At 37.8% G+C, this 25,469-nt stretch overlaps 1 protein-coding gene across 3 annotated transcripts in view; it reads left to right on the top strand.

Annotated features, from left to right (window-relative positions):
• The window catches only part of EML4 (EMAP like 4), a 164,371-nt gene that overhangs the window by 93,767 nt on the left and 45,135 nt on the right, over positions 1 to 25,469 (top strand). For all 3 annotated transcript variants that reach the window (XM_075146944.1, XM_075146943.1, XM_075146942.1), the window contains exons 3-7: positions 8,546 to 8,675; positions 14,288 to 14,461; positions 16,613 to 16,741; positions 19,885 to 19,910; positions 20,359 to 20,391. In XM_075146944.1, coding sequence (XP_075003045.1) covers positions 8,546 to 8,675; positions 14,288 to 14,461; positions 16,613 to 16,741; positions 19,885 to 19,910; positions 20,359 to 20,391 — 492 coding nt within the window. The remainder of the gene's footprint in view (positions 1 to 8,545; positions 8,676 to 14,287; positions 14,462 to 16,612; positions 16,742 to 19,884; positions 19,911 to 20,358; positions 20,392 to 25,469) is intronic.

The raw sequence follows: 25,469 nt of genomic DNA, 5'->3' as shown, positions 1-25,469 counted from the left end.
CCACCTCAAGCAGTGTTTCTGAAAAGACGTTTTTCATAGGCTAAAAACAAGTCTTGTGAACAGACTGTGAATTGTGCTGAAAGGGACAAATCCCGATCACATTTTCACTGATTTTTCTCGTTCTGAAGTTGCCTAACTTAATGCAAAAAGAGATCTCTTCATCCTTTGTGTTAGTTTGTCTGCATTGCATATCTGGTGAGCTAATTCTGTTCTTATTTTTCTTATCCCTTTATTTTAGATTGACAGATTGAATCAACCATAGCTGAAGCTAAAATTTTTTGCATTATCCTTGTAGTCTTTGGTTTTTTTTCCCTACATTTCTGTTGCATGCTTATTTTGAACTTAGTCCAGTCTTCAGTGAAAAAATTCACATGGGCATGGGTAGATTTTTGTTTCTAACCCATGGGCTATCAGGTTACTACCTATGATTTTGTCTGTCTAGCCCTGCCTCAGAAGCAAGCTGCTCTTCATACAGGGATAGGTGATTAGCTAACTGTATGAGATAAGCTAAAGGGTGAGATTTTTTTAGCCACCCACCTTAGTGCCTCCTAGTAAAGCATGAATTGGAGATACTGTATGAGGAAAATACCTCTAGTAGGGATTGCAGCAGAATTAGCACTTGTCTGTTATTGCACAGTGAAAAGCAGACTGGGAGTGTTCGCACGCGGCTTGTTTTCCTCTTTAGTATTTCTCAATGCAAAGTCATTCTAAATAGAGAAAATCTTTTCAGAATAAAAAGGCTCTGATAGTACTTCTCCATCTCTGCACACAACTAAGAATAACTACACAAAGAAGAAATTACCAGGTGCAAAGATAGTGTTGAGGATTAGAAATGTGACAGGGCTTGATTAGGGAACAGGTCCCCAGCAGCTACAGGGTTTGGGGGGATTGTAGTGTGTGGGTGCGTTTGTGGGGCTTTTTTTTCCTTTCTTTCTATCTATCTTTCTCTCTTTCTTTTCTTTTTAATAGATGGCTTGGTAAGAAGAATTTCTTTGGTGAGAAGTTCTTTGCTTTTGGCAGCTCTGCACTCTTGTTGCCACATGTCTCTGCTGTTGATGCATGATTGATGCTGTTAACATTCACAAAAAGTTCCAAAAACAAAGATTACCTGGACACCGAAGAAAAGGAAAGCACAAAGCAGTCTGGTACTTGCGGCTGCCAGCAAGATAGATTGGCTCACAGCTGGTGCCTGGTAAACCTATTAAAATCTTCCAGGGTGTCAAAATGTGTGTAACAGGAGAATTCATCCCTCAGGCTCTGGGTGTGGAGACAAGTTTGTGGCACACAATGGCACCAGTAAAATGTCTCAGACTAGTCATATCACTGGGGTATGAGCTCTTGCCTGAAAAAGTGGCCATCTACCAGAAAGGACATTTGATGTCTGCCTGTAGAGAAACAAAGAGTTCATGTCCTTTTTCTGGATTCGGAAGTAATGAGGAGGCTTGTCACAGGTTAAACCTTTGGAGGAACATTTCCTGTTGCTTGCAGAAGAATTGATATCAAATAACTTGTATGCAAATTCAGCTCACAAAGTGAAATTGAAGCAGTGGATGGCAGTTTGCAGAGAGGCACCGAGAGGCTGGCAGACCGAGAGCCATTTATTTTACTTAAAGCAGTGATCTTGGGGATCTGCAAATGCAGCTATGTACTGGAAATGCAGATTTTTTTTTTTTTCTTTGCGCGGTGGATTTTTATAATAGGAACCTGGAGAGTTTTCCTTGCTTTCCTGCTCCCTTCTCTGGTGTGAGATAGTGTGCCTCTTCGATATCTCTTCAATAGGAAAAATGCTAAGTAGTATCTTGCATCGAATTCTATCTCATTGCACCAATGAAAGCAAAGCACCTCAGATGTAATTTTTACCTTATCTCGGCAATGGTTTCATTTCAATAATATTAAGTCATTTTGTTTTATATTAACAAAAATTGACTTCAGGTGTTCAGCAAGCTTCATTAATGAAAACAAAAGATAGACTCGCATTTGTGGGTTTAGTCTTAACACGTTTTAATGTGCAGAATTGTTTTAATAACTGGGTACATGTTTATGTTGTCTAATCAATAAATGTTAAGGAAACAAAAAATAGAAGTGTAGATAGAAAAGTGCTTATGGTAGAGGTAGGATACAGGCTCTTATCCACGTAATTAAGACTAACCTGGCAAGCTTGTACGTGTGTCATTTTACTCATGGGAATAGTCCAATTGAAGTCGGCAGGCTGTATGCTCACATAACAAATAATGATACTCTTGAGGTCTTAATGGGGTTTCCAGATATTGGATTTAGTGCCATCTGTTCTTTCTGCATTAAAATTATTTTTTCTGCATTTCTTCCCCATTTTTCCCCTTTTCTCCTCTTCTTTAATCTTTTCTTTTTCTTCTGTTTTATTTACTATTCTTGATGTTCTTCATATATTTCCCTATATTCAAAGAATTTGGATCTAGAGAGCGTTAATGAACTAAGGGTCACTAACCAGCTGAACTAAGTTTAGGGAAAGAGAAATGAAGAAGAAAATACAGTTTTTTTAACTTCTGTAACCTAATAATCTTGTTCATTGAAGAAGATATTCAGAGCATTGTAGAAGAGTGGTTTTCAGCTGTGGTGATAAGTATCCTTATTCTTTTTCCATATGCCTCTTACAGTTTTGGATATGTTTTGTGCATTTGTGTGCATTTTTTAGGCAGTTTGGGCAAATTCTCCTGAGCAGTACTGCTGTTCTCCATGATGCTTCTTAAACTAAGAATTACAATATTGGAAGAGTTAAATGGTGCCACTAACTTTTTCAAATAAAAACTGGCTTGTTGTTTGTAACACTTGGGTAGCTCTTTCATCACTGTTTGCCAGAGTATACCAAATTGTTTCAGAATATCATAGTTAAAATTTTATTTCCTCTGCTTGGATATAGCTCATTTGGCAATTGGTTGAGGAAGTAGATGGTGCCTCTGGGAAAGTATAGCAAAATAATAAGAGGGTAGGGAGGGAGGAAGAAAAGGGCTGTGTGGTTTGAATAAGCAATTGACTGTGCCACGCCAAAGAAGTCTTCAGTTTCCCTGGGTAGTAGTTTTTAAAATGTCTGCCCAAAGAGCCAAGCATCGGAGCAGGGGCATGGCTCCCCTAGACTCTTAAGAGCATAACACCCGAAAAACTAGTTTTATGTCTCTAGGAGGATCAGTTGTAGTTAGAAATGTATGCGTTGACAGTAAGTCACTAGCTATAAAAATCTTCTGAGAAATCTCTAAATAAATATTTAATTATTCGTAACATTTTAGTTAATTTATCTACCTGTTGCGAGAGATTCACTTGCATCTCAAGATGTTTATGTTTTAGCCATACATTCTCAAACTGTTGCATATTAACATGCCTCTTTTCAGATAGTTCTTTTCCTTTTAATAGGAAATGACAAATAATGTATGTTTAATAGCCAGTTGTCAGTTGAGATTTGTGAAATTGGGCTTCAAGAAAAAGACGTTTAAAAGCATCTCAATTTTTTTCAGCTAGATATAATTGTTGTAAGAATAATAAAGTTTGTCAAAACTTAATTTTGTCTTAAAATTGGATTATTAAACAAGATGAAGTATAACTCATAGGTAGTGAACTGAATTATTTTTTCCTGATTTATATTGGTCATAATTTGAGACCTAGTATGTTTGTTCATGTGATAGAAGAGAACATTTTTTCTACTTAAGAAGTCTCAACCAGAATTTGACTCTTATTATGTAAGTGAAGTAGTTGAATAAAACAATGCTGAAGAAATTTTTTCCCTACCCTTCAGAATACAGTACTCTTTTTGAAAAGAGTTTTTGTGCTCCCAAGCTATTTCTTTGCCAGTGTTTTCATTGAACTGAGGGACTTGACATCCTTTGAAACTTTGGAAGCAGAGCAGTGACTACAGTTAGTTGCTTTGGTACAATTTATTATGACATCTTGAAGTAAGTTTAGGATTTGTCATAATTTTTAGTTCGTTTTTGATGCCTTTATTTTAGGAAGGAAGTGCAGATAAAATCTTATATTCTGCTACACTTAGAACTATTTCAGTCTGTTTTTCTGTGGCTCACCTGTGTGGGTTCTCTGATGACTAATAGTGTAGTTGAACACACACTTCTTTAGTAAGTACGCTTCTTTAGTAAGAGTACTAAATTGGGTTTCTGTCCTTCACGCCATCAGTTTTATTTGCACAAAACCCCTAGGCATGTAATATGTTTGAAATATAGAAATCTTTGTCAAGTTTTGCTGAAAAGGAAATATTCTAAGGTTGTTGAAGGACTTGGATATTGTTTTTTTTTTTAAAAAAAAAGACAAGCTTAAAAAAACAGTATAAGTAAATCTTTTTTTTTGTAACACGTGATTTGTTGAGCTTTTTGTTTTAAATCCACTTGAATGAAGTGTCCAGAGAAGTTATTTTAATGTAGCTGCAGCTATTTACTTCAAATTGAAATTACCTGAAGAAGAGAAAGAAGGGTTTGGTTTTATTTTGGAAGAAAGGCGGTTTACCTGTCAGGATATCAGCAAATACGAAGATATTAAGCAAATCATTGTTCCAGTTAACACAATTAATAACATAATAAAATATATTTTAACATAAAAACTGTAACTTTGGGGTTTGGGAAAAAGAAGTGAATTAGTAACTGATCTTCAGCTCTACTACCTTACGTATGTTTGGAAAGAAAAGCTATCATGTTATCACAGGACACACATTTTCAAAACTTACCACTGTCTCTTATAGCTTGGCTTCAGTTTTTCCCCAGTTAGCTAATCAAGGCTGAAAAAGAGTTGGAAATAGATTCTTGGTTTATTGTGGCCTGTTTTTTCTAATCCTACTTATCTTTCATTCACACACTTGTATACTTGACAGATCTTAATGAAATGCTTCTTTTGAACTCAACAGATACTATTCTATGAAAATTATCAGAACAGAGATGAATCCATTATCCATAAAAGACATTTTTTACCACTTTGATCTCTGTCAATTTGGCTTTAATCCTGGTCACCATACACTGGCTTTCATTTTACGTTCATCAGTTTATGTCTGGCTTTTGTTCCAAATGAACAGATAAAGCTTGAGTGCTATTCAGTCTGAAAAATTTCAGACTGTTTATGCTAGCAGGTGACGTATGACATGATATTGGCAGAGATGTGCAATCCGAGTGCTGGGAGAACTCAATTGTTTTAGTTTATTGATCTGGAATTTGTGTTCTCCTGTGCAGCTTCATTATTTCCCAGGTCTCTGAAGCAAAGTTGCTTGGCTGCTATGAAGGACTATCTCTGCAGTGAAGAAGGTTATAGTGTTGTTTAATTTTTGACATCTTTTGACTGTAGAGGTGCCCTGGTTAAAAGTCCTGAAGAGAGCTGTGTGGTTTGGGCTGGCGGGTCGGCTTCCCTGGGCTTCTGATCCAGCTGGGAAGATCCGGCTTGTGTGTCTCTGACCCCGTCAGCAGCCACTTCACTGCTCCACTGCCTGGGACGTGCACAGAGCTTAAACTTGCCCTTCCTTCTCACGGCTTAAAATGTAAATGCATTTTCTTTATATATAAATGCAGATTAATTGAATTTTAAAATTTTTTTCCTTTCAAAAATAGGTATTCTAAAGGTCACTTTTGAATATCTAGTTAAAATGGAATATATAGAGAGCCTGGAAAGCGGCTTGTTTCTTAGGGGTGTTGCGTTTGGGGGTTTTTGTTTGGTTTCTTTTTTTTTCATTGTTTTTGTTGGGTTTTTTTACATTTTATTGCACATTGAGTGTGGTACGCTGAACTGTGACTGACCAAGATTTTGTTCTGGAGTGTAAGAAAGCCTGATTTTTGACACTTGAAAAAAATCTGTCAGTGCATTTTTTCCTAGATCTTGATGTTTCAGTCTGTGTCCAAATGTTTCAGTCACTTTTTCAAGAAATGAATGATTCAAGAGATCTGGGTTATGTGTAATTGTTAGTCAATTTACCAAAATTGTTTTTACTTTGATTCAAAAATCTTCATCTCAAACTTAATTTTGCATGCCACTTGTTGAAATTAGGAAGTACTCTGCAGATCTACCATCAACACCCACTTTACTGAAAAACAAATAACCCCAAAACTGCCGTACGGATCCTTTTTTTTAATTATTATTGCATTCATCATTGCATGGAGCAGAGCACATTCCTGTCGTGAATGTGCATTGATGTACAGTTTTATTTGTCATCAGTTTTGTCCTTGGACGTAAGCAGGAGCTAATGCTTTTTGTACTTATTAGGGGGAATTCTTTTAGATACCATCAGCGAACAAAATAGCAATGTGCTCCTTGCTTGAGAAAACGGAGCAATTTTTTTTCCCCCCATATTATTAAGTTCCTGGACTGTGTCTGTAGTACCGCTGTTCTTTACACTTTCTGCTGAATGCTTTCCCCACCATACTGAGAATTACCGCTATTTGTCTCCCGATTCACGTTTCTGGAAAGCCGCGCTAGTGCTGGTTGGAGAGGCATTGATCTATTACGATGAGCAGATGGAGATGTTAAGGTCATATGCAGTTCAAGAGTGAATCATAGGCCTTGATATTATGCATCTCCACAAAGAAGATGATTTACTTTGTCACTGAAGATAAAAGAAGCTAATTTATAGGCTTCTAATACTAAAAGTGCTTTTTAAGCTCATGCGCTTTTGTTCTTGCACCTAAGTTACACAGGGGGGCTAGAAATCTCTTGAGCTTTAGAGGTTTTGTACAGTATATTAACTTTTAAAATAAAATCTGTGTTCCAAATGTGTACATTGCAAATACAATGGTCTCTAAGAAGTACCGGTCGAAAGGAATCGCACTAAGTTGATTTATGCAGAATTTAGGAAGAACAACAATGATCTTTGCAGTGTTTCTGTATGTAAACATGTCTTTACTTTCTTCAGATTTCCTTTACTCTCACTTCTGCCTGGGATATTCTGCATGCTCCTTTTGGCTTTCCTGATCTGAATTTCAGATGTGGTCACATGCTGCTTGGTGCATTTGAAGCAGTATATGGTTAGCGCAGGTCAGGCCATTTCTGCCTTCATCCAAATAGTTCTGAAATCTAATATTCCCTTGATGGGTATCTCTCGCATGTAAAGTGCTTGTTTAAAATCAGAATTAATTTGCCTCTCAGCCTGCCTGATAGATCTTCAATGTGACAAATGGACCAAATGCTCGTATTGTTCAAATGATGCATCTGTGCGAGTTTGCCTTCAGTGCGCAGAGCAGTTGATTCTCCCCGACTGCTTTTTTACTCCTCACTTTTATCTTCAATGTATGGCCTCATGCCTTATCTATCTCACACTATTCCAAGCCTGCCATGAACACAGACCTGTTATTTTCCTGTCAGTCGTGTCCTTCGTGCTTGTTGCTGAAGTCAGAGTGGCTGGACATCACGACCCCATGAGATGCAGTAACAACGTGCTGTTTGTGAAATGGCGATGTGGCACGGAGACGGGGTCAAAAGTGACCACTGGTTTTTGGATGCTTAATGTAAGATTAGCCCAGGGATTTTTTCAGGGCATGTAACGCTTCAGAAGGGAAAAGCACAAGTTTAGCACTCGGGTGGAGGAGAGGGCAAGACTCTTTTCTGAATAAGACCTTAGAAATAAGACAGGCATGCAAAAAAGGAGAGACACACAATTAGTGGGAAAGAGTGTTAGAGTAAAATGCCGTGTATTTCACTGACAGTCTGTGGCAGAGGCAGGTCTGGGAGCCGATTGCCAGACTAGCATTCAGCTCTTTAAATAGAAGAGCCTTTGCTCCCCCTGTCTTCCTTGCAGTCCCCTCCCACATTCACTGCATAGTTTCAAACTTCTGCAATGAGTGAAGTGGGCATCTGACAGACAACAGCCTTCTTCACATATACAGTCTTGATTCATCCCTGGAGGGAGTCTGTAATGTTCACTGGATGTGGCAGATGCTCTACAGAGTAAACTATATCAGAAACGTAATAACTGTACCATAGTGGATATACTCAAAGGTCGATGCCTTTTTAAGATGGAAGGGGCAGCTGAAAACAAGCTGAAAAACTTGATTTTTGAATCCTTAGAATCACAACCCTTAAATAACTTAATAATTCTTCCAGTAGAGAGGGCTTCTGCCTGCAACTTCTTTGAACTTCAAAAAATTGAAAACAACAAACCTCATGTGGTATTATCTGTGCTGTGATGGTTTTGAACAACAGAGTTGAAATAATCAGATCTGCTGACCCACAGCTTTTGGAGCTACCAGCTTCCCAAGGCTAGCTGTAATCTATAATTCTCCCTGTGAATCACAACTGGAAAGAGATGTGGCATGTCGCTGAATTAAAGTATTTACTGGCAGCATGGCAGTTGGCAGCAGAGAAGCTGACGCCTATCAGAGCATATTCTTGCCTGATTGTCCCAGGTCTCCCATCTCCAGCTGCTTAGGTTAAGGCTTTCATGAATGTACGTCACCGGATGTAGGCTAGGGGGTTGCCCTGAGTGCTGGGGCTGCTGCTGTGTGATACCAGGTCCCTGTCTGAGAGCTTTTGGTTTTTCAGATGGATCTTTGGATACAGCTGTAAAACCCTGTGTTCTTAAATATTTTTTTTTTCCTAGGTCAGCCAAGCCTCCGAGAAGCTATCTCGATGTCCTGTATAACTAATGGGAGTACAGGAAGCAGGAAAACAAGCCACAGTTCCTCTGTTTCTGTTGCCAGAAAAGAAACTCTTTCATCTGCTGCAAAAAGGTACCAATTTGTTATTAAAATCGAATTTTTTTTTTTTTTTTTTGGGGGGGGGGGGGGAAGGCGGGAAACAAACAAAATAAAACAAACCAAAAAACAAACCAAGCAAGAGCTTGATTTGATTTTTGCCTCTGCACGACCCTCAGCAGGGCTTCCTGAAGTCTAGTAAGGCACAAATAAACTTTGGAGATGTACCATATTGTTTGGCTGCTTACAGCAGGGTTCTAAAAAGAATTCATAAATGGAGAGTATTTCTATAGTGTCCAAAATGCATTCTCACTAAGCAGCAGAACGGGCAAATGTATTTCCAATACAAATGGAAAATTTTTCCTGCTGGTATTCATCTGCATCTTTATTTTTTTCCAAGGAAATTCAAGGACAAAACTGACTTCATTGTCTGGAACGTAAATAGTAGGCAATAGCAAAATAACTATGAAACAATAGTGAATTGTGTAAGATAAAAGTTTACATTTTTGTGTAGAAAATCTTAACCCGAAATATGGCTACGTAGTCTTTATGAAGAATATCTGTATCAGATCTCCAATCTGTAGAAATAACACTGCTTGAGTATTTGTAAGTTAAATGAGCTAAGCACCAAACAATAGCTTTTTTCCCTCCATGTAATGGTTTCAGCCGCATACAGTAAACAAAGTGTGTAACTGCTTTCTTCTGTGGGTCTGTTAGGTAGTGATTACATGGCTTCTTCAATCAATAGGTTTTGCACCTTTTCCTATTTCTTGGGAAGAACAGGATGTCACATACAGCCGCAGGACAGAGAATACGCTAATGTGTAACTGTGGTAAATTATGTGAACAAATTCTTGGCCTCTGTAGAGTACTTTGGTAACCCCAGTGGCTGGTTTATCTTCTAGTGTGGATGTAAATACTGTGCTATACAACAAGACAGGGAAATTATATACTTCAGGGAATAAAAATGCTGTATGCAAATATAAACTGTGTGAGAACAAACCAGAAAAAGCTTTAGTGCCCTTTGGAATTTGGAAAGCAAGGGTAATGCCGTGCTCTTAGCTCTTCTCCATTGTGTAGCGTTGCATATCCTTTTTTATTGAATCCTTATGTTTATTTTTCGACAAGAAATCAGAAAGTGATCATGGTGTGTCTCTGTCTGCTAGTGTGACCGGCCCTGGGACAAAAGACATTCCTGCAGGAAGGTATTTCCTAGTTAGCACTTTTCCATTAATCTTACCCCTGTGGCTCTTGGCACTTTGATGAGAGCCAGTCCGGTTCCTGTGGTGTTCAGCTTGCGTTTGCTCTGAATCACCACCTTGATTCATTGGCTGCTCAACACTTGACTACAGAAGAAGAGCAGAGTGGAGTGGCCGGCATCCCTTTCATCTGAGTTAAGGTCTTTAAAAGGAGACCTGGGTAGGCCAAAAGAGGAAAGCCTTAATATGCAGAGGACAGCTCTCCCTAGGCACCCAAATAACCAGGGGAGGTTTTGGTGTTTCCAATGCATCTGAAGATATGTGACTCCCTTCTTCAAGGCTTGTTTTAGGAAGGCTTAAGCCCCCTCTTTAGTTACCTTTTCAGCAGTTCCTTTCACTCTCCTGTTTTTGTACACTCTTCCATAAAATTTGTTTGGTATTTGGAAGAAAATAGACTTGCCTTTTTGTAAAATTACCAGCTCAAGAAAGGTGAAAGAAAATGTCAAATCTCAGGGTTTGTGGTGTTTTCTTAACAACAGCAACACTGTTCAGTACCAGATAGTGTTCCTAGTAGCAGACATAAGTGAATGTCAATAGTAGTCCCATTTCCTTAAAGTTAGGGTAAACGTGTCTATTTCTAACATTCTTGTCACAGTTGAAAAGGAGGGAGGCCAGAGGAGAATATCAGCTGGTCATGGGATGCTTCACCCCAACTTGTCCAGGCTTTTCTTCAGGCTGGAGGTTGAACTGGTGCAGGAGGTGGACATGGTCATCTGTTGATGTAGAATTACACTTTAACAGCCCCCATAACCTGCCTATAGCTTTTCATATTCTAAATATATGCAGCCGTACATCTAGTCACAAATAACAGAAGGCCTACTTGTGTTTAAACTGTTATTGTTGAAATTTAGTGTCTGTATTTTGTGCAGTCTTAATATTATACGTTTCTGGGGCTCTGGCCTCTGTAGATGTGCCATCTCTGAGAATTTCTTCTGTTTCATTTCCTGGACTGTTTAATCCCTGTTCTACCAACTTGAACACTGAGATCATGGAGATGATCTGATGGCTCAGTAGCTGCACAGCAGCAGCACGTCTCATTTCAACAAAGGTATGCTAAAATATCAGCTGTTGCTAAAACCAGAGCCCAGGAATGTACCACGAACAACAGGTAGATGTGTCCCATTGACAGAGATGAAGTCACATACATGTTGGGAAAATTTCAGCCCTGTAGTCTGGAACTGACTTGTGATAGAGGTGTCGAAACACTTTAGAACAAAAAACATGCCCCATATCTTGTGTTATCACTATATTTGGAAACAGGTTCATACTTTGTACTGCAGATGACTCTTGCAGAGACCTGCTTTGCGAGATCATTTTCCTTAGGACTAAACACTCTTCTGAAAACGGCTTCTGGTAAGAATAGTCTTCATGTTTCAGAATGACCACCCTCTGCAGGAGGTGCCAATGTGTTGTGGTCCAAAGGACGAAACATTGTGTTAAGTGAAACTAGAGAATCTGCAAAATTAGGACAGATTGTAATAGATCTCAACTATTCACATGTAGACTGAAGAAATGCCTCATCGAGTAGGGATTTAGAAAGAATTTTTGGACGCATTAAATGACTGCTTCCCAGAACAACTAGTCTTTAGAAACCCACAAGAAAAGGTGCTGTTCTTGATTTGGTTTCAGTTGTTGCGCAAGACCTAATTCAAGAGGTATTAGTGGGAGAGCCACTCTGTAATAGCAGTCATAATACAATTAAGCTGAAGATTTTAGCAGGAGAGAGCAAACCAAATAAATTCAACACAAAGATATTCAGTACCAAGACTGCCACATATTTACGTAATTTACTTTCACATTAAAATGGCAGTCAAAAAAAGAAGCCCACTTGCAACCTGGTGGTAGATAAAAGCACTGTGCTGGAACCCAAGGTGTACCTTGTGCTGCAACTCAGAGAAACCGGAGTGGTCCAGTGACTCTCATGGCCCAACAGAGAAGTTAAGGAGTGAACCTAATGGCAGAGGTGTGAAACGGATAGTCCACAGCTGACAAGCTCGGTGAAGCCATTGAAGAGATTCCCACACTGACCCTGTGGTTTCTAGGAGATGGATCAGATGAGCTAAATGAGTTTGGGTAAGAACACAGAAAATATGAGACCGAATTGATAAGTTAGATAATATGCTGCTGTCAGCAGGTGGCATGCACCTGAGCATGCTGGAGGAACGCAGAGGTGAATTGCAGGATTGCTGGTGTGTCATTGTAAACAGGATATTACAAAAAGTATGGGGGAAGGGACTGCAGGTAATGACCTCTCTGATGAGCTCTTTTATGCCATCATCAGAGAAAGAACATGGTGCCAGGTGAGCCATTGTTCTGACCAAATAGGACCATTCTTTGTAGACTTGCAAGCTGGAGTTATGGAAGTTATTATGTTTGTGTATTCTCTCTGTGTCCCTCATCTCTTTTACTATTATTAGACTGTATTTTGAAATCCCCAAGTAAAGGGAAAGGGAAAATTGGAAGCATGTCTTCTTGAAACATGATTTGTTTTTTAAAAAAAAAAAGAGGTCTGTCCTAGTAGGTGGACTTCACTGTGAGAAATCCTGCTTTTATGGGAGAATGAATGCAGAGGTCTATGAGTGTACCTGTCAGAGTAGGAATAGAAAGACGTGTTTTCTCTAGTGACAAGAGATTCCGAGAATTTATTTCGCTATACTGCATTTCTTGCCACAAAAAGATTAAGATTGCGTAGTGTGCTTTTGCATCTAGCAATGCAAGCTAAGTCTTCTGATTAAAAAATAATAATAGTTTTTATGCTTCTAGTTAATTAAGGACTTCTGGCTATAAATTATTAACCAAAACCCCACAGTTCTTCAAGCTTTGTTCTCTATGATCACATATATGCCCTCAAGAAATGCGAAAGCTCTTTCTGTTTTGTTGTCATCTTTTTTCTGAAAAGAAAAAGTAACTTTGATGGATTATATTGACATTTTTAACTAGTTAATATGAGTGATCCTTATAAATATATTTTGGTTTTGTATTATTTTTCATGTTTTGACCTATTCTTCAGTGCTGCTTTGGAAGCATTTAGAAAAGTTGAACTCATAAGCGTTGAGGGCTTTGTCTTGATGGTAGGTGATATACTTTAATTGAAGTAACAAATGAAACAAAAAGAAGGTCCTATGAATGTTACCTTAAAATCGGGGGCCCATTTTTATTCGTTTATTTTGAATGTTGTCTTACTGATTTTCATTGTTTTGTAGGGAAAGGTAAATGAAAACACAAATAATACAAGGGTTCAGGGGGGAATTGATGTGAGGGAATAGAAATCTGGATTCTTCCCTTCAAAAAGAGACTATTTCTTTTTTACTTTTCAGGTTACTTTGAACCTAAGAGAAAAGCTGGTGTTTGTGTCTTGCTTTGTTTGTTCACTGAGAAATTTATCTTGGAAGATGTTTTTTTTAATCTGGGGAAAAAAAAAAAATAGGCTGTGTACTACAGAATAATTTTCTCTTTCAGGTCCTGCTATTGTTTGTGTGATTCAGTATATTGCAAAGCATGCTATTTTATAAAGAGCCTTTTAATTAATCTTTCTGTTTACTTAGTGGACCTTTGGTTAGGTTCTTAATGAATTTAAGGTTGTTAATGACATGTATTTAAAGCTGTTTCAAATGTTAACTTAATAAGTACAGCACTATGAAAATAAAGATGCATTCTTAGCTGTCGTTTACCGAAGGCATTGAAGTGGCAAGACAGTCTGATGTTAGTCAACTCCAGATCAAAACAGCGATGAGTTTTCAGTGATGATTTCCTTTGAGCTCTGGTGCAGCCAGGGAGAGCCAAGGGACCGGCAACGGCATTTCACTCTTTCAGTGACAGCGCAAAGATAAGCGATACCATGCACGTCCAGAAATACAGAGAGAGGGGTATAGTTTCATGGTGGGCTTAAGCTAATCGGAGATAGTGCAAGTCACACTCCTGCCTTTTGCTTGCACGGAGCCTTGGCTAGCAGCACGGTGAGGTAGTCAGTGAGCTGAACCAGAGGATGATTTTTTTTTCTGAGGGATGTCAGACTTGTGGTGCATCAACTTGTGTCAGCTTTGAATGCTGTAGAAGCATGCACGAATGAAGGACATACTCAAATCAAAGTTTTATTCATTTTAAAATCACGCTAAACTTAGTACAACTACACAGTAAAAGTAAGTGAATAATCTTCCATGCCTCCCTCACCTTTTTTATTTTTGGAGCTTGTGAAAAAATCTTGTTTTAGCAAAGCGCTAACCTGAAGAGAGTGAGTAAACATAATCAAAGCGTTCTTTCGGTGATTATATCTAGTAAGTTGTTACATGCTTCTCCCATCTTTTCACAATGGGCATTTTCTCCCACCTTTTTAATTTATTTGCTTGTTCTCTGTTTTTTTTTCCCCCCCATGTTATACTTTATTTTACAGCGGTACAGAAAAAAAGAAGGAAAAACCTCCAGGACAGAAAGAAAAAAAAGAGGAATCTCATTCTAATGATCAAAGTCCACAAACTCAAGCATCACCTTCTCCCCAGCCCTCCTCACAGACTCTCCAAACACACAGGCAAACTCAAGAAAGCAAGAGTTCTGCTCCAGCTAAAAGGTTTTCACAGTACCACAGTACAGAACTAGAAAATGATTGTAATGATACTGAGTTCGTATTTGACAACAAGTCATGTGAAATAGTTCCAATCTCATGATCAAGTGAATAAATGTTTGATATTTTTTGTGCTAAAGAAGATGCATTCAACGTGCATTGCAACAGAGCAAATACGTAAAAATGCAATTTTTCTTTGAGTAAATTTTTAAGATTACAAAGGTTTTTTTGTTCTCTGTGATTAAAATCCTAATATGGTGGATTACCTCTAATCAGTCATTATTCTAAAATATTTAATGATTACTCTGACTTGATCCTTCTCAAAATACACTTCATATGTTTTGTCTGGCGTAGCTGAGTTGAAGAGTGTATTTTGCACATGGCCATTTACTACATCTCGTAACAGCATTTGTTAAATACTAGTATCATTGCAACTCTTCCTTCAGGAGTTTTTGTTCTCAAATTATTTTATAAAGTGATTGCAGTTTAGATTTTTTTTTTTTGCAGCCCTTCTCTTTTCAATTCCTGCTAGGTTGCAGGTGGTTCACTTCGCTTTTATTCTGATTCTTTACATGAGTGAAGTTCTGGTTTTACACCCAAATCATAGAACTGCTTGACTTGAGTGAATGTAGAAGTCTATTTAGGATTGCCTCTAAGTTCCCACTCATTTTAGTGGGAATTAGGGAATTAGGCACAGAAAAAATGGTACCTTTTTTTTTTTTTTTTAAATGGCTTTTTAAAGTCAAGGAAAGGGATTTTAAGAATTGGGTGATTATTTCTGAGTTTCAAAACTATGCAGATCACTTAGTGTGGTTTCTTTTTCTTTTTTTCCTTTTTTGGTTCATTGTCACCTTATTGTTTTGCAAGGTATGAAATTTTCTTTTACTGTTTGGCATTTAGGAGACTGAAACAAGCTCTTAAATAAATGAAATTTTTTCTTCTGAAATTTAGTGTCGTTCACAAGATTATGTTGTCTTGCATTGCTCGAATTCACAGCTCTAATAAATACTTAAACTTTCACTTGACTGATGCATGTTATAACACTCCATAAAGGCTCTGTCTCCATGTCTTGCACAAACTCTTGAGTTGTCTGAAGCTGAACTTGTGGCCTGTTGTTCTCCTGCCTGGTATCTTGCTGTAAAGATGTTTGTCTGAAGTCTCGCTTACTAATCTTTCGCAGTGTGGGGAAAAAAATAAATGCCTTTTTTAGTCTCCTAATGGTTTAACTTGATTTGATTAACTTGTTTGTCACAGGACCTTTCAGCTTCTTGAGGTGCTGTGGAAGGAGCTTGCCATTTCTAAGGTTGCAGTTCAAGACTTAATCCTGCAAAAAGCATTTCTGACAGGATGAAGTATAATACTGTTAGCAGGACAAATGCAGACTCTAAATCAGCTGGTTGAAGATTAATTTGAGCTAGATCACTTTTGAACATGTTTTCCACGATTAAGATGTGTGTGAAACTAATGAACTAGTGACTGCAAAACTTGCAGGTTCCTATTAGTGTAAATTGGCTACAATAAGATTGCTGAGAAATTACATCGGAATTCATGGATTTAATTGTCTGTAGTATTGGGCCAAACCTAACTTGCCTTATTCATGCAAAAAGTTTGCAGACATTTGTTTCAAAAAGATCAAAGCCATTAATGTGGTTTAGAATGTGCTATCTGCAAAACAGCCATATAAAACTGTAACCTGATAGAACTGTTCTGCCTCAGACATTAGTGTGTTAAAACTGGTGAACAGTTAATCAGGGAAAAAAAATTCTGCTTTTCTTTGTTACCTTCTTAAGTGTTGTGTTTTTTTTTTTTATAATTTCTTCTTTAAGGCTGATATACTGTAGCCTCATTTTTTTTCCACTTTTGTAATTCATTAGCAATATAGTAATGAAGTATAGAATTTTGTTCAAGTCTTTATGTAAGAGCATTTGGAAATGGAAAGGAATAGATAAAACATTTGGCAACTGTCTTGCTCAATTGTTTTCGTTCATCCAGTTAGAACTTTTTGACTAATCTTTTTTTCCCGTTTCATGCTTCAGCTTGAAGGAAGACCTAGCTCTGCTTTTGTCTCCTGCTGCTTGATCTGTCCATTGCATACCAGTTACAGTTATTGGTATCTTATTATCTTGTAATTTTAAAGTATATTTTTGTTTCTTCCAGCATAAAGAAATCCTTGACTGCTGAAAAACCTCACAGTGCTTGGGAGAGTTCAGATGACAGTCGTAACAAGCTGCTGAGAGTAGCATCAACATCTAAATTAATATCAAAAGTGGCAAAGAATGCAGACAAGTATGTATCAGTTTGGTACATAAAAGCAAGTGAACTTTAGAGTGAAAATATTATGAAATTGCATAATTTTAGTGAATTTATTTATGTATATGCTAAGACCATTTGCATCTTTGTTTTTACTAGGAGTAATTACTTGCCTTACCTGTCAATGCGGCACTCCAGGTGCCTGTGGAATCTTAAAATTATTATAAAATGTGAATGCAGGATTTGAGTGTAAATATATTTTAATGTTGCCCATTTGAGTTAGTGGAATTATGCACTTAACTATGAGTTAAGATTTATGGCTTAATGCCACGGGTGTGAAGCTTCCAACCAGTTTTTTCCTAATTAAAACTGATTTGAAAATGCAAGTTTATTTCCTTGAAGTTAATCTACTGGATTTGACATAGTATGTGTGTTTCTAAAGTAGACTGTAATAGTAAGAACATACTTTTATGATTTCAGGTAGGTCTCTCAAATTAGCTGTTTAACAGGTTCCTGATGGCAGGTTCTAGATAATAGGCAGAGATCTTCTTTTCAGCTTCACCTTCAGTAGGTGATGTGCTGTAGCCCATCATTCCTCTCGTGCTCTTCTTCAGCAGCAGGTTTTCTCAGTTTGTGGTCTCCAGTGGAGGCCTTACCCCAGGGATGAATAGCACAGAGTAGTTACTTCTACTCCTGTCAGCACAGGGACAAGAGTTTGCTTTTTGCTCTACCTCCACATTGTCGACCCCTATTGTGACCCAATTCTTGTCCTCAGTACTCTTTGCCAATTGGGCTTCCCACTTCATATTCACACACTTAGTTTCTTGTTTTGACTTTGTTGACATTTTGCTGAATTTGTTGAAATTGTTGTGTTGACTTTCTGACTGACCCCTCTCCTATTGGCCAAGATCCCCCCAGCGTGCTGGCAGCTTCTCCCAGCTTGATGTTGTCTGCAGATTTCATGCATCCGCTCATTAACCTTCATTCAAATAGCCATTAACTGGTCCAAGGCAGAACTACCTGAAAACCCCTCCCACTATGACAAATAAAACTTTGCAGACCTTTCAGAGTAATTCCCAGTCTTTTTATGATCGTGTCTGCAGTGCTCTTACTAGCTTGCATATAAGACTGTCAAATACATACTTAGAGTCAAGAGCGGTGCAAGTGCATTCCTTCTTTCCTAGGAATGGGAAGAACAAAAACAAATTAATCTTGGGTGTGGATATCGGCACATTTACTAAAAGCTTTATGCTTAGCCTGAAGAGTTCTGCAGAGCAGTGAAGTGCTGTGCGTGAGGGATTATACGTTACATATTTTGCAAGTATTTATTTTCCTTTTGTAATTGGTTTTCACTGTTGGAATTTAAAAGCCCTTTGGCAATTTAGATTATAGCAGGGTACTGCTAGATAGTATTTTGGAATGAAAAAACCCTCTGTCTTGATTTCTACTTATCAAGTTTCTTTTCTTGGTTTTTGTTATGCTACTAAAGTATCTTCACAATGTGGTATATACTTCAAATTTGCTAATAATAAAAAATAAATTTTACTTTTATTAACATTTTGTATATTGGTTCAGGCATGGTCAAAATAGAGAGATCTTGTTTCATTTTCCTGTGATTCTGCTTATTTTCTAAAAGACTTTAAATGCTGCCCTTCTGCAGTCTCTAATGTAGAAAAAAGATCAGGTATCTAACAAAAGAGCGGACAAGGAAAGATTAGGATTAATTCTTTCTTAGAGAAAGTTATCTGTTCATAACTTGAAGCTGTTGTATCTTACAGTATTTGGCAAAAAACAAAGCTTCAAACCTTGTCAATTGTAGACCATCATCTGATTGAAGACTGGCTGTTGCATTCTTTGTGTACCTTGTTCTTATGCTCAGAATTATAATAAAAGCACTACTTGCATTCAAGAGCACACATTAATACTCATTTCTTAGTCACATCCTCTGTGCCCAATTTCTAAAAGAATTGGTTGGTATTGTGCAAAGGCATATTGTTATATTGCATTTATCATTCCCAATTAAGAAACGTTGGCCTAATCTGCCTGAAGTTACCCGAGTCTTGTGCAAGGGAATAGAATTCAGCCCCTAATGTGGGCCCCAGGACAGAAATGTTTTACATATGCTTTGCGCTACCAGCCCAGGATATGAACTTTGTTTAGTAAGCTCAGTCTTTAAGCCAGCACTGAGCTGTAAATCAGTCTGATAAAGCCTTAAGAAGTAAGAGGGTTCCCACAGCAGCCCATCATTCAGTGTTTTTCAGGTAATACTGGGAATCCAGTTTTAATTTTTCATTTGGCAGTATGATGAAGGGTGATTTTACCAATAGCCAGAGATGACTTTCCGTATGCATATGCTTGACCCTTTGTCACTGTTACAAAAATTTGACCTCTATCCAGCTAAAAATACTGGATGCCACTCATACCTTCCTGCTGAATTTCAAATTAATTCGAGAGGGTTTTTTATGCAATACATTTTCCTATCAAGGAGTGTTATTCCGGTAAGAAGTAGCTCTGATGCTGGAAATTAGTATTTCTTCACTCTTCACAAAAAAGGATTGAGGTGTTTTGTGAGTAGTTCATTCCTGGTTCTGGTGAGGAGAGATGTCTCAACTGCACTCTTTTGAAGACTTTGTGTTGTACATCCAGTACTGCTGCATGGATCTGGTTTAAATGAAACTGCAACTTGCTTACATTTAATCTGTGTGTCCAACGGGGTTAATTCCTAGAAAAATTTGTGTTGTTTTGTGCTGACAGCTTATTTTGACAGGTGTTAAATGCTTTGCGTGCAGGCCTGAGAGTGTTTGGCAGCTTAAAACATTTGGTTATTACAAGTTTGCTCTCTCAAAATGGAATTTTCCATGCACAAGGAATATGTCCTCCATAATTTATTTTTAAAAGCTCTTTGTATTTTGTTGTTATCACAGTAATTCTTAGGAACCCTTGCCGTAGGGCCAAAGACTATAAGTTACTCGAAAGGTACAGTGACCTGCATAAAATAATATATGGGTAAAAATGCACTACAATGACCAAGATTAGTTATTTAGCATCCTATGCTACAGTTACACTGTACACAGAATCTGATGACATTGCCAAATGCAATAATCTGTAAGAACTAGATGGTATTGGCTTGATAAGCATTTCACATATTATTAATGATACTATTTTGAATTTTTCCCCAGGCACAAAGATGTCATCGTCAGCCAAGGTAAATAAAAACATTTATTTTTAAATACTGGATGAAGTTGAAAAGATTTGCTTTTGACTGAATAGTATGTCCTGTAAATAAATACATTGGGACGTATGCTTATGAAACAGGGATATAGAGCTAAAATAGCATTAATAATTAGTCAAGAATTCATCTAGCCAAATGTTACTCAAGACCTGTATAAGGATCTTTGAAATTATGGAGAAATGCCTCATCAAATTGGATCTTTAGGAAGGACAGAAGTTTTTGGTGGGTGGTGGGAGGATTTGTTTTACTTTTGTGAAACAAAAAACCTATTTTGATTATTTTCTCTGTATGCATGTGCATAGAGAGAGGTTAGGAACACAAAAATCTAAAATTTTGACCTATGTGCCAGTCTTCATCCAAGCAGGTGTTAGTGAGACTTTAGGAATAGTTTTAAGATATTTTATTTCTGTCCCATAACCAGCAAAAATGTCAACTCGTGAAAAAAACAGCCAAGGTAAGAATTAAGCTATGCCCTTTGGTTGCTTTCTAATTCAGCGCTCTTGCAAATCTTTTATTTGGCTTTTCACCATCAAAGTAAACATCAGTGCATGATCTCTTAAAAAGTTTGAGCATTTAAATAAATATTTCAGCTTTCTTATTGTGGAAATATATATGCATACGCACATTGCAATCTATGTGGGGATTATTTGGGGGTAGTCTAAAATAAATTACTACACGCATAATTTCCTCAGAGAGGAATGTATGTTCAAATAAAGTTCTAGAAGTCTTGCATTGTTGCCTAAGATATCAGAATATTAAGAAGGGCCAACTAAAAGATTTGTTTTATCTCAGCTTTCTGTCTTGCCAATATTACAATATATACACGCTGATTAGACAAGAACAGAGACTGAAGGTTTTAATATGGTCTCCTAAAATGAAAAATGAGTCTCTTCTAAAGTGTATGTATTTGCACCGATGAATCTTGCATTCTGTGGCTACCTGCTGCTGCTGGCTTGTTCAGACGGGAAAAGGAGCCATCTAATCTGAATGTGGTGGGACCTGACAACAAAAGAAATCCACTTCTCGTGTAGCAAAACTACTCTGCTTTGATGTCCTGCAAACTGTACTGAAGCATGCAGTTTCAAAACTGAAGCATGTAACCCAAGTGCATGCTGTACACAACATATATCTATGTACAGAGGTTCTGTCTCATGCTTTTTTGCTGCTAATTAACAAATCTGTAGTCCCCAAATTCTGTGCTGTAAGCAAGATTACATTATACACAGTTTGATTTCTTTTGGTCTCCTCTGGATTTTCTTTCAAAAAGAAAAAAACACTCAAAATTTTTGGAAGTTAATATATGAATTGTTGTAATGAAAGCAAAATCAACTTGAATTCACTTACTTTATCTTTTTCTAATTCATAGAGAAACTACAGATTTAAAAATATTCTAATTTGATGCTTACCAAAAGCATCCTTCAAAGACAAGAGGGATGAAAAAGGGTGCATAAGCATCAGGAACAAAGAAGAAATGTTTCTTTATGCCAGGTTGCTTAACACTAGCTTAACAGTACATATGTGCAGCAATGGTTACCGTAAAAAGAAAACTAACCCGTAATGTCTAGACCAGCTGCAATTTAGCTTTGTAAGAATTAAATAAAACTGTTAGATTAAAAATACCCTTTGTTAGACAACTTTTCACAAAACCAAGTTGCATACAGCTAAAATATCTTCAATACTAATTCTTTCCTTACAATCTGCTTCTGCAATTCTACGTGTTCTGCCAAGAATGAGCACTCCTTCAGTTCTCTCATCCTGGTAGCTATAACTTACGTGGCCTCGATGTGTACCCTGCTATCTATTGTGTTACTCTGTTGACGATGTGAGCTTTCACTGAATGATGAACGGGTACCTTCCATGTGTGTCATGCCATAGTCTGTTCTGAGCCCAACTGGAATGAAAGAGAAATACGATGCAGATGACAGTGGCCCCACGTATGTGGAAGATGGACACAAAGTCTTGTCATAGAAAACGCATTTACTAACATTTTAAACACATATAGTGGCAAAACATCATTCTGCCTTTAACATGGGTGAAGTTGCAATTAGCAGGATTCAGCCTCCAAAGTTTTTTTTTTTTTTTTTAAATATGGACCAATTAGTGTATTTTTTGACAACTTTTAGAGTATGTGTTTGTGTGTGTATAAGGCTGTGTTAGGTTTTGTGTTGTGTTTACTGCCACAGAAGTAACCACCTGTTAGTTACTGTAGTTGCAGAGGGCCCCCCCATCCTTTCCAGTATAAGCTTAGCAGTACTCAGCCAATTCTCTGTAGTGCAACGTCCTGTTCAGGGCATGTGACTTTAGCCTATTTTGTACTTAATAGTTGCCACATAACTAAACCAAATTTCCCGTTGGCACCTTGACCCAGTCGGTCAGAAAGTTGAAGTTTTGCACAGACAGTTAACATGGTTTCTGGAGGTAAATCCCATGCAGCTGGACATAGTTGTCTTGGGCAGGGTGGGATGAAGGGTAGCCTTTGCTCGTGCTCTTTGTGCAGGACCTTGCTGGTCTGCAACCCAAAGACATGAAAAAGTTATAGATGTTTTAACACTCTTTTGTGGCTTGCCAGTCTTTGCCTCTAGAGGCGAGCGGTCTCTAGCATGGTATTAATTAAGTTACAGCAGCTCCCCCAAGCTGCTCATTTCACTAGGCTGTATGTGAAACACTGCGTGCGCCCCCGGCACACACCTCCCGCGCTAACGATTGTCTCAATGTGCTTCCTAGAAATTGTGTGAAGGAGACTTTTGGGAAGACTGCAAACTGTCAAGCTTCAAAGCAAATCTACATAAAAATACTTCAGTGTCTTTATACACACTTAAAATAAGTTTGGAAACACAGTGAAATTGCAAATTATCATAGCAGAAGGTGGTTTGCATGGGATAATACAGTGGAACATGACAATTCTGTGTAGCTTTGAACATCCTGAAACCACTTTTGCCTTTTTTTTGATTCAGCTATTAAAGAAACTTCTTTGAAACACGTCAGTGTAGTACAGTACCACAAAACGTAGAGAAATATGTTTTTGCACGTTTAGTTCTTGGAATCTTATTTTTCTAGCAGCAGAAGTTGCTGCAATACTATCTATATTGTGACCATCTGTGCACATTCATTGTGATTTCTGTTGATAGTATATATTAGCTATAAAAGTGAAAGACTTCAGGAGCAAGTAAGAATCTTAGATGAGCTTTAGTAGTGAAAGACATTAGCTTCGACGTCTGAATTGACTTTGGTGTGGAGTCTCCCAGAGAGTGTGCTGCAGGTATTGCATGTCAACGTCAGCAAGACCTAGGCAATTCTCTCCTCCTGCCAGCAGCAGCAGCATGGGGAGCCGCAGCCTGCAGCTGCCTTGCAGGCAGTCACTTGAGTTTCCTGTTTAGCACCATGCCGAGCCCATGCGTGTTACCAGTGTTCCTCATATACCTCCTATCGCAGTACCCAGTTTTGTTCCCTCAGCGCCTTTATCTCTCCCATTTGGGTTGAGTTGCATCTACTCCATGTTAAGGTCCTGAGCTTTATGCATCTGGGTATATGCTGAAGCAGAGGTCATACAGACGGGAACGCTTTGGTGATGCCAGTCCAATGAGGGAAGTATTATACATGCTTCCATACATTCGCTGAAGAGATTTTTGCGTTTAGGTTTTTCAGCTTATTTTTGAACATTTGTTTGTTTATCCTTGTAAACCAGAACAATCTTTTTACAATAAAATCCAGTGCTAAGGAGGTATTAACATTCTGTGAAAATCCAATAAAGCTATGGGTGAAATGAACAGGTGCTTACTACAGCCTTAAAAGGACACTAGCTAAAGTTATTCTTTTAAATTCTTTACCAGCAGGTGTTTATAATTGCTTATAAAAGTCATCTTGCTTTTCACTTCAGCAGAGACATTTTTGAAGTATTAATCATAAAGCATTCATATTTTTATACCCAGAAGTTAATGACCTGGCTTATTTTAAGATAAAAGGTAATTTTTTTCACTGAGATTCCCGTTTGAGTTCAGTTTTCAGTGATAGCAGCTCTGTATATGAATCATTTGTTCACTTATTATAAAGTAATAAGAGACACTTAGACGTTTTTGGATGGCAATAAAAACCATATGTGAAAGAATTAATGAAAAACATTCACTGCATTCCTAAGTTTGTTTCTTTTTAGATTGTTCTTTATTAGTTTCCAGTACTTTTTCTTCTGTTAGTTGAACTGTGCTATAGTTCTAGCTTCACAGAACGGGGCACACAGTGGAAAAATTTACCCTGCTGATAGTGTGTCCTGTCCAATGAGAGTGCAAAATTCAGTAACTACCTTGGATCAGTTTTTTCATCAGACACAGATTTTCTGTCTGATGCTTACTGAAGGTGCTCATGTACCTGAGGGCAAAGAGAGACCCAGTCTATCTCATTATTATTGGGCTGCTTGCTCTCATTCAGGCACAGTGCATATTATTAAAAACCATAGATACTGTCAGAAAAACAAATTGGTATTTGGGAGTTTTTATGATTAATTCTTGGTGAAGTTAGGATTTTATTATTTAAGCAGGAAGCATTTAGATACAGTCTTATTGAGCTTGTTTGTGTGCAGTACTCCTTTTTGAGTCCTTTTTTTTAATAAAAAGCTGGAGTTTAATATTAAACCTGAATTATTTCAATGCAAATAAATGGTAACTGTTGTTAATACCTGGATTCTTTATGTCACCTGGTACATGCAAAAACAGGGTTTTAACTATGATTTACTTATCAAGTTATATAAAATTAGTAACCAAAGATCTATTAAGAAATCACAAGGCAAAGCTGTAAAATCCTTCCGAACGGAGGCAAATCTCTCATCTCATCTGCTTTTTTCGACTGTTTGGTTTGCATTGCACCAGCGCGCAATAGCGACAGTGCATGTCCGCTTGTCAGGTTCAGCAAGCATTGACACATAGCTCAGGGTGAGAGATGGCAGACCTGCAGCTGCATTTTAATTCCACTGTAACTTAAAATGTAATGGTCTGGGCATGGTGGCTGAATTTGGTTGTATTCGTCTCTGTGCTGTTAGTACTGGTTTAAATTAGAAACAGGCTTCTAAGCCTTTGTCCCTCAGGTTAGTGGTCCTACAGAGTTCTTGGACACAGGCCTGAAAGCAGAAAGCTTGTGGGAAAGAAGCTATTTGTAGCATTAAAAAGCATAACTTCACTGGTCAAGCAACTAGAAGGTGAAGACAGATTAATAAATGTACTCTGGATGTGGTAGTTTATTGTGTATTATTAGAGAGGTCTGCTTGGCCAAGCTAGTTGGAATCTTTTGGGGTTTTTCGTTTGCTTGTAATTCACTTCAACAGTAAGATTCAGATGCTAAACACAAGTAGAGCTGAGCTGAGGGTTTTGATGCATCAGTCCATGTTGCTCTTTCAGACTAGATGGGGTGGGATGTATCGAAAAACAGTCACTAATAATTTGCAAGATGAGATTATTGTAATGATTCCTTAAGAATTAAACTTATAACCATGTAGAAAAACAGATAATTTTGTTATCTATTCGCTATTATCTACTCTGTGTGAGA

Source organism: Calonectris borealis, chromosome 3 (assembly GCF_964195595.1).
Source record: "Calonectris borealis chromosome 3, bCalBor7.hap1.2, whole genome shotgun sequence".
NCBI lineage: Eukaryota > Metazoa > Chordata > Aves > Procellariiformes > Procellariidae > Calonectris > Calonectris borealis.
This window is presented reverse-complemented; position numbering and strand designations above follow the sequence as displayed.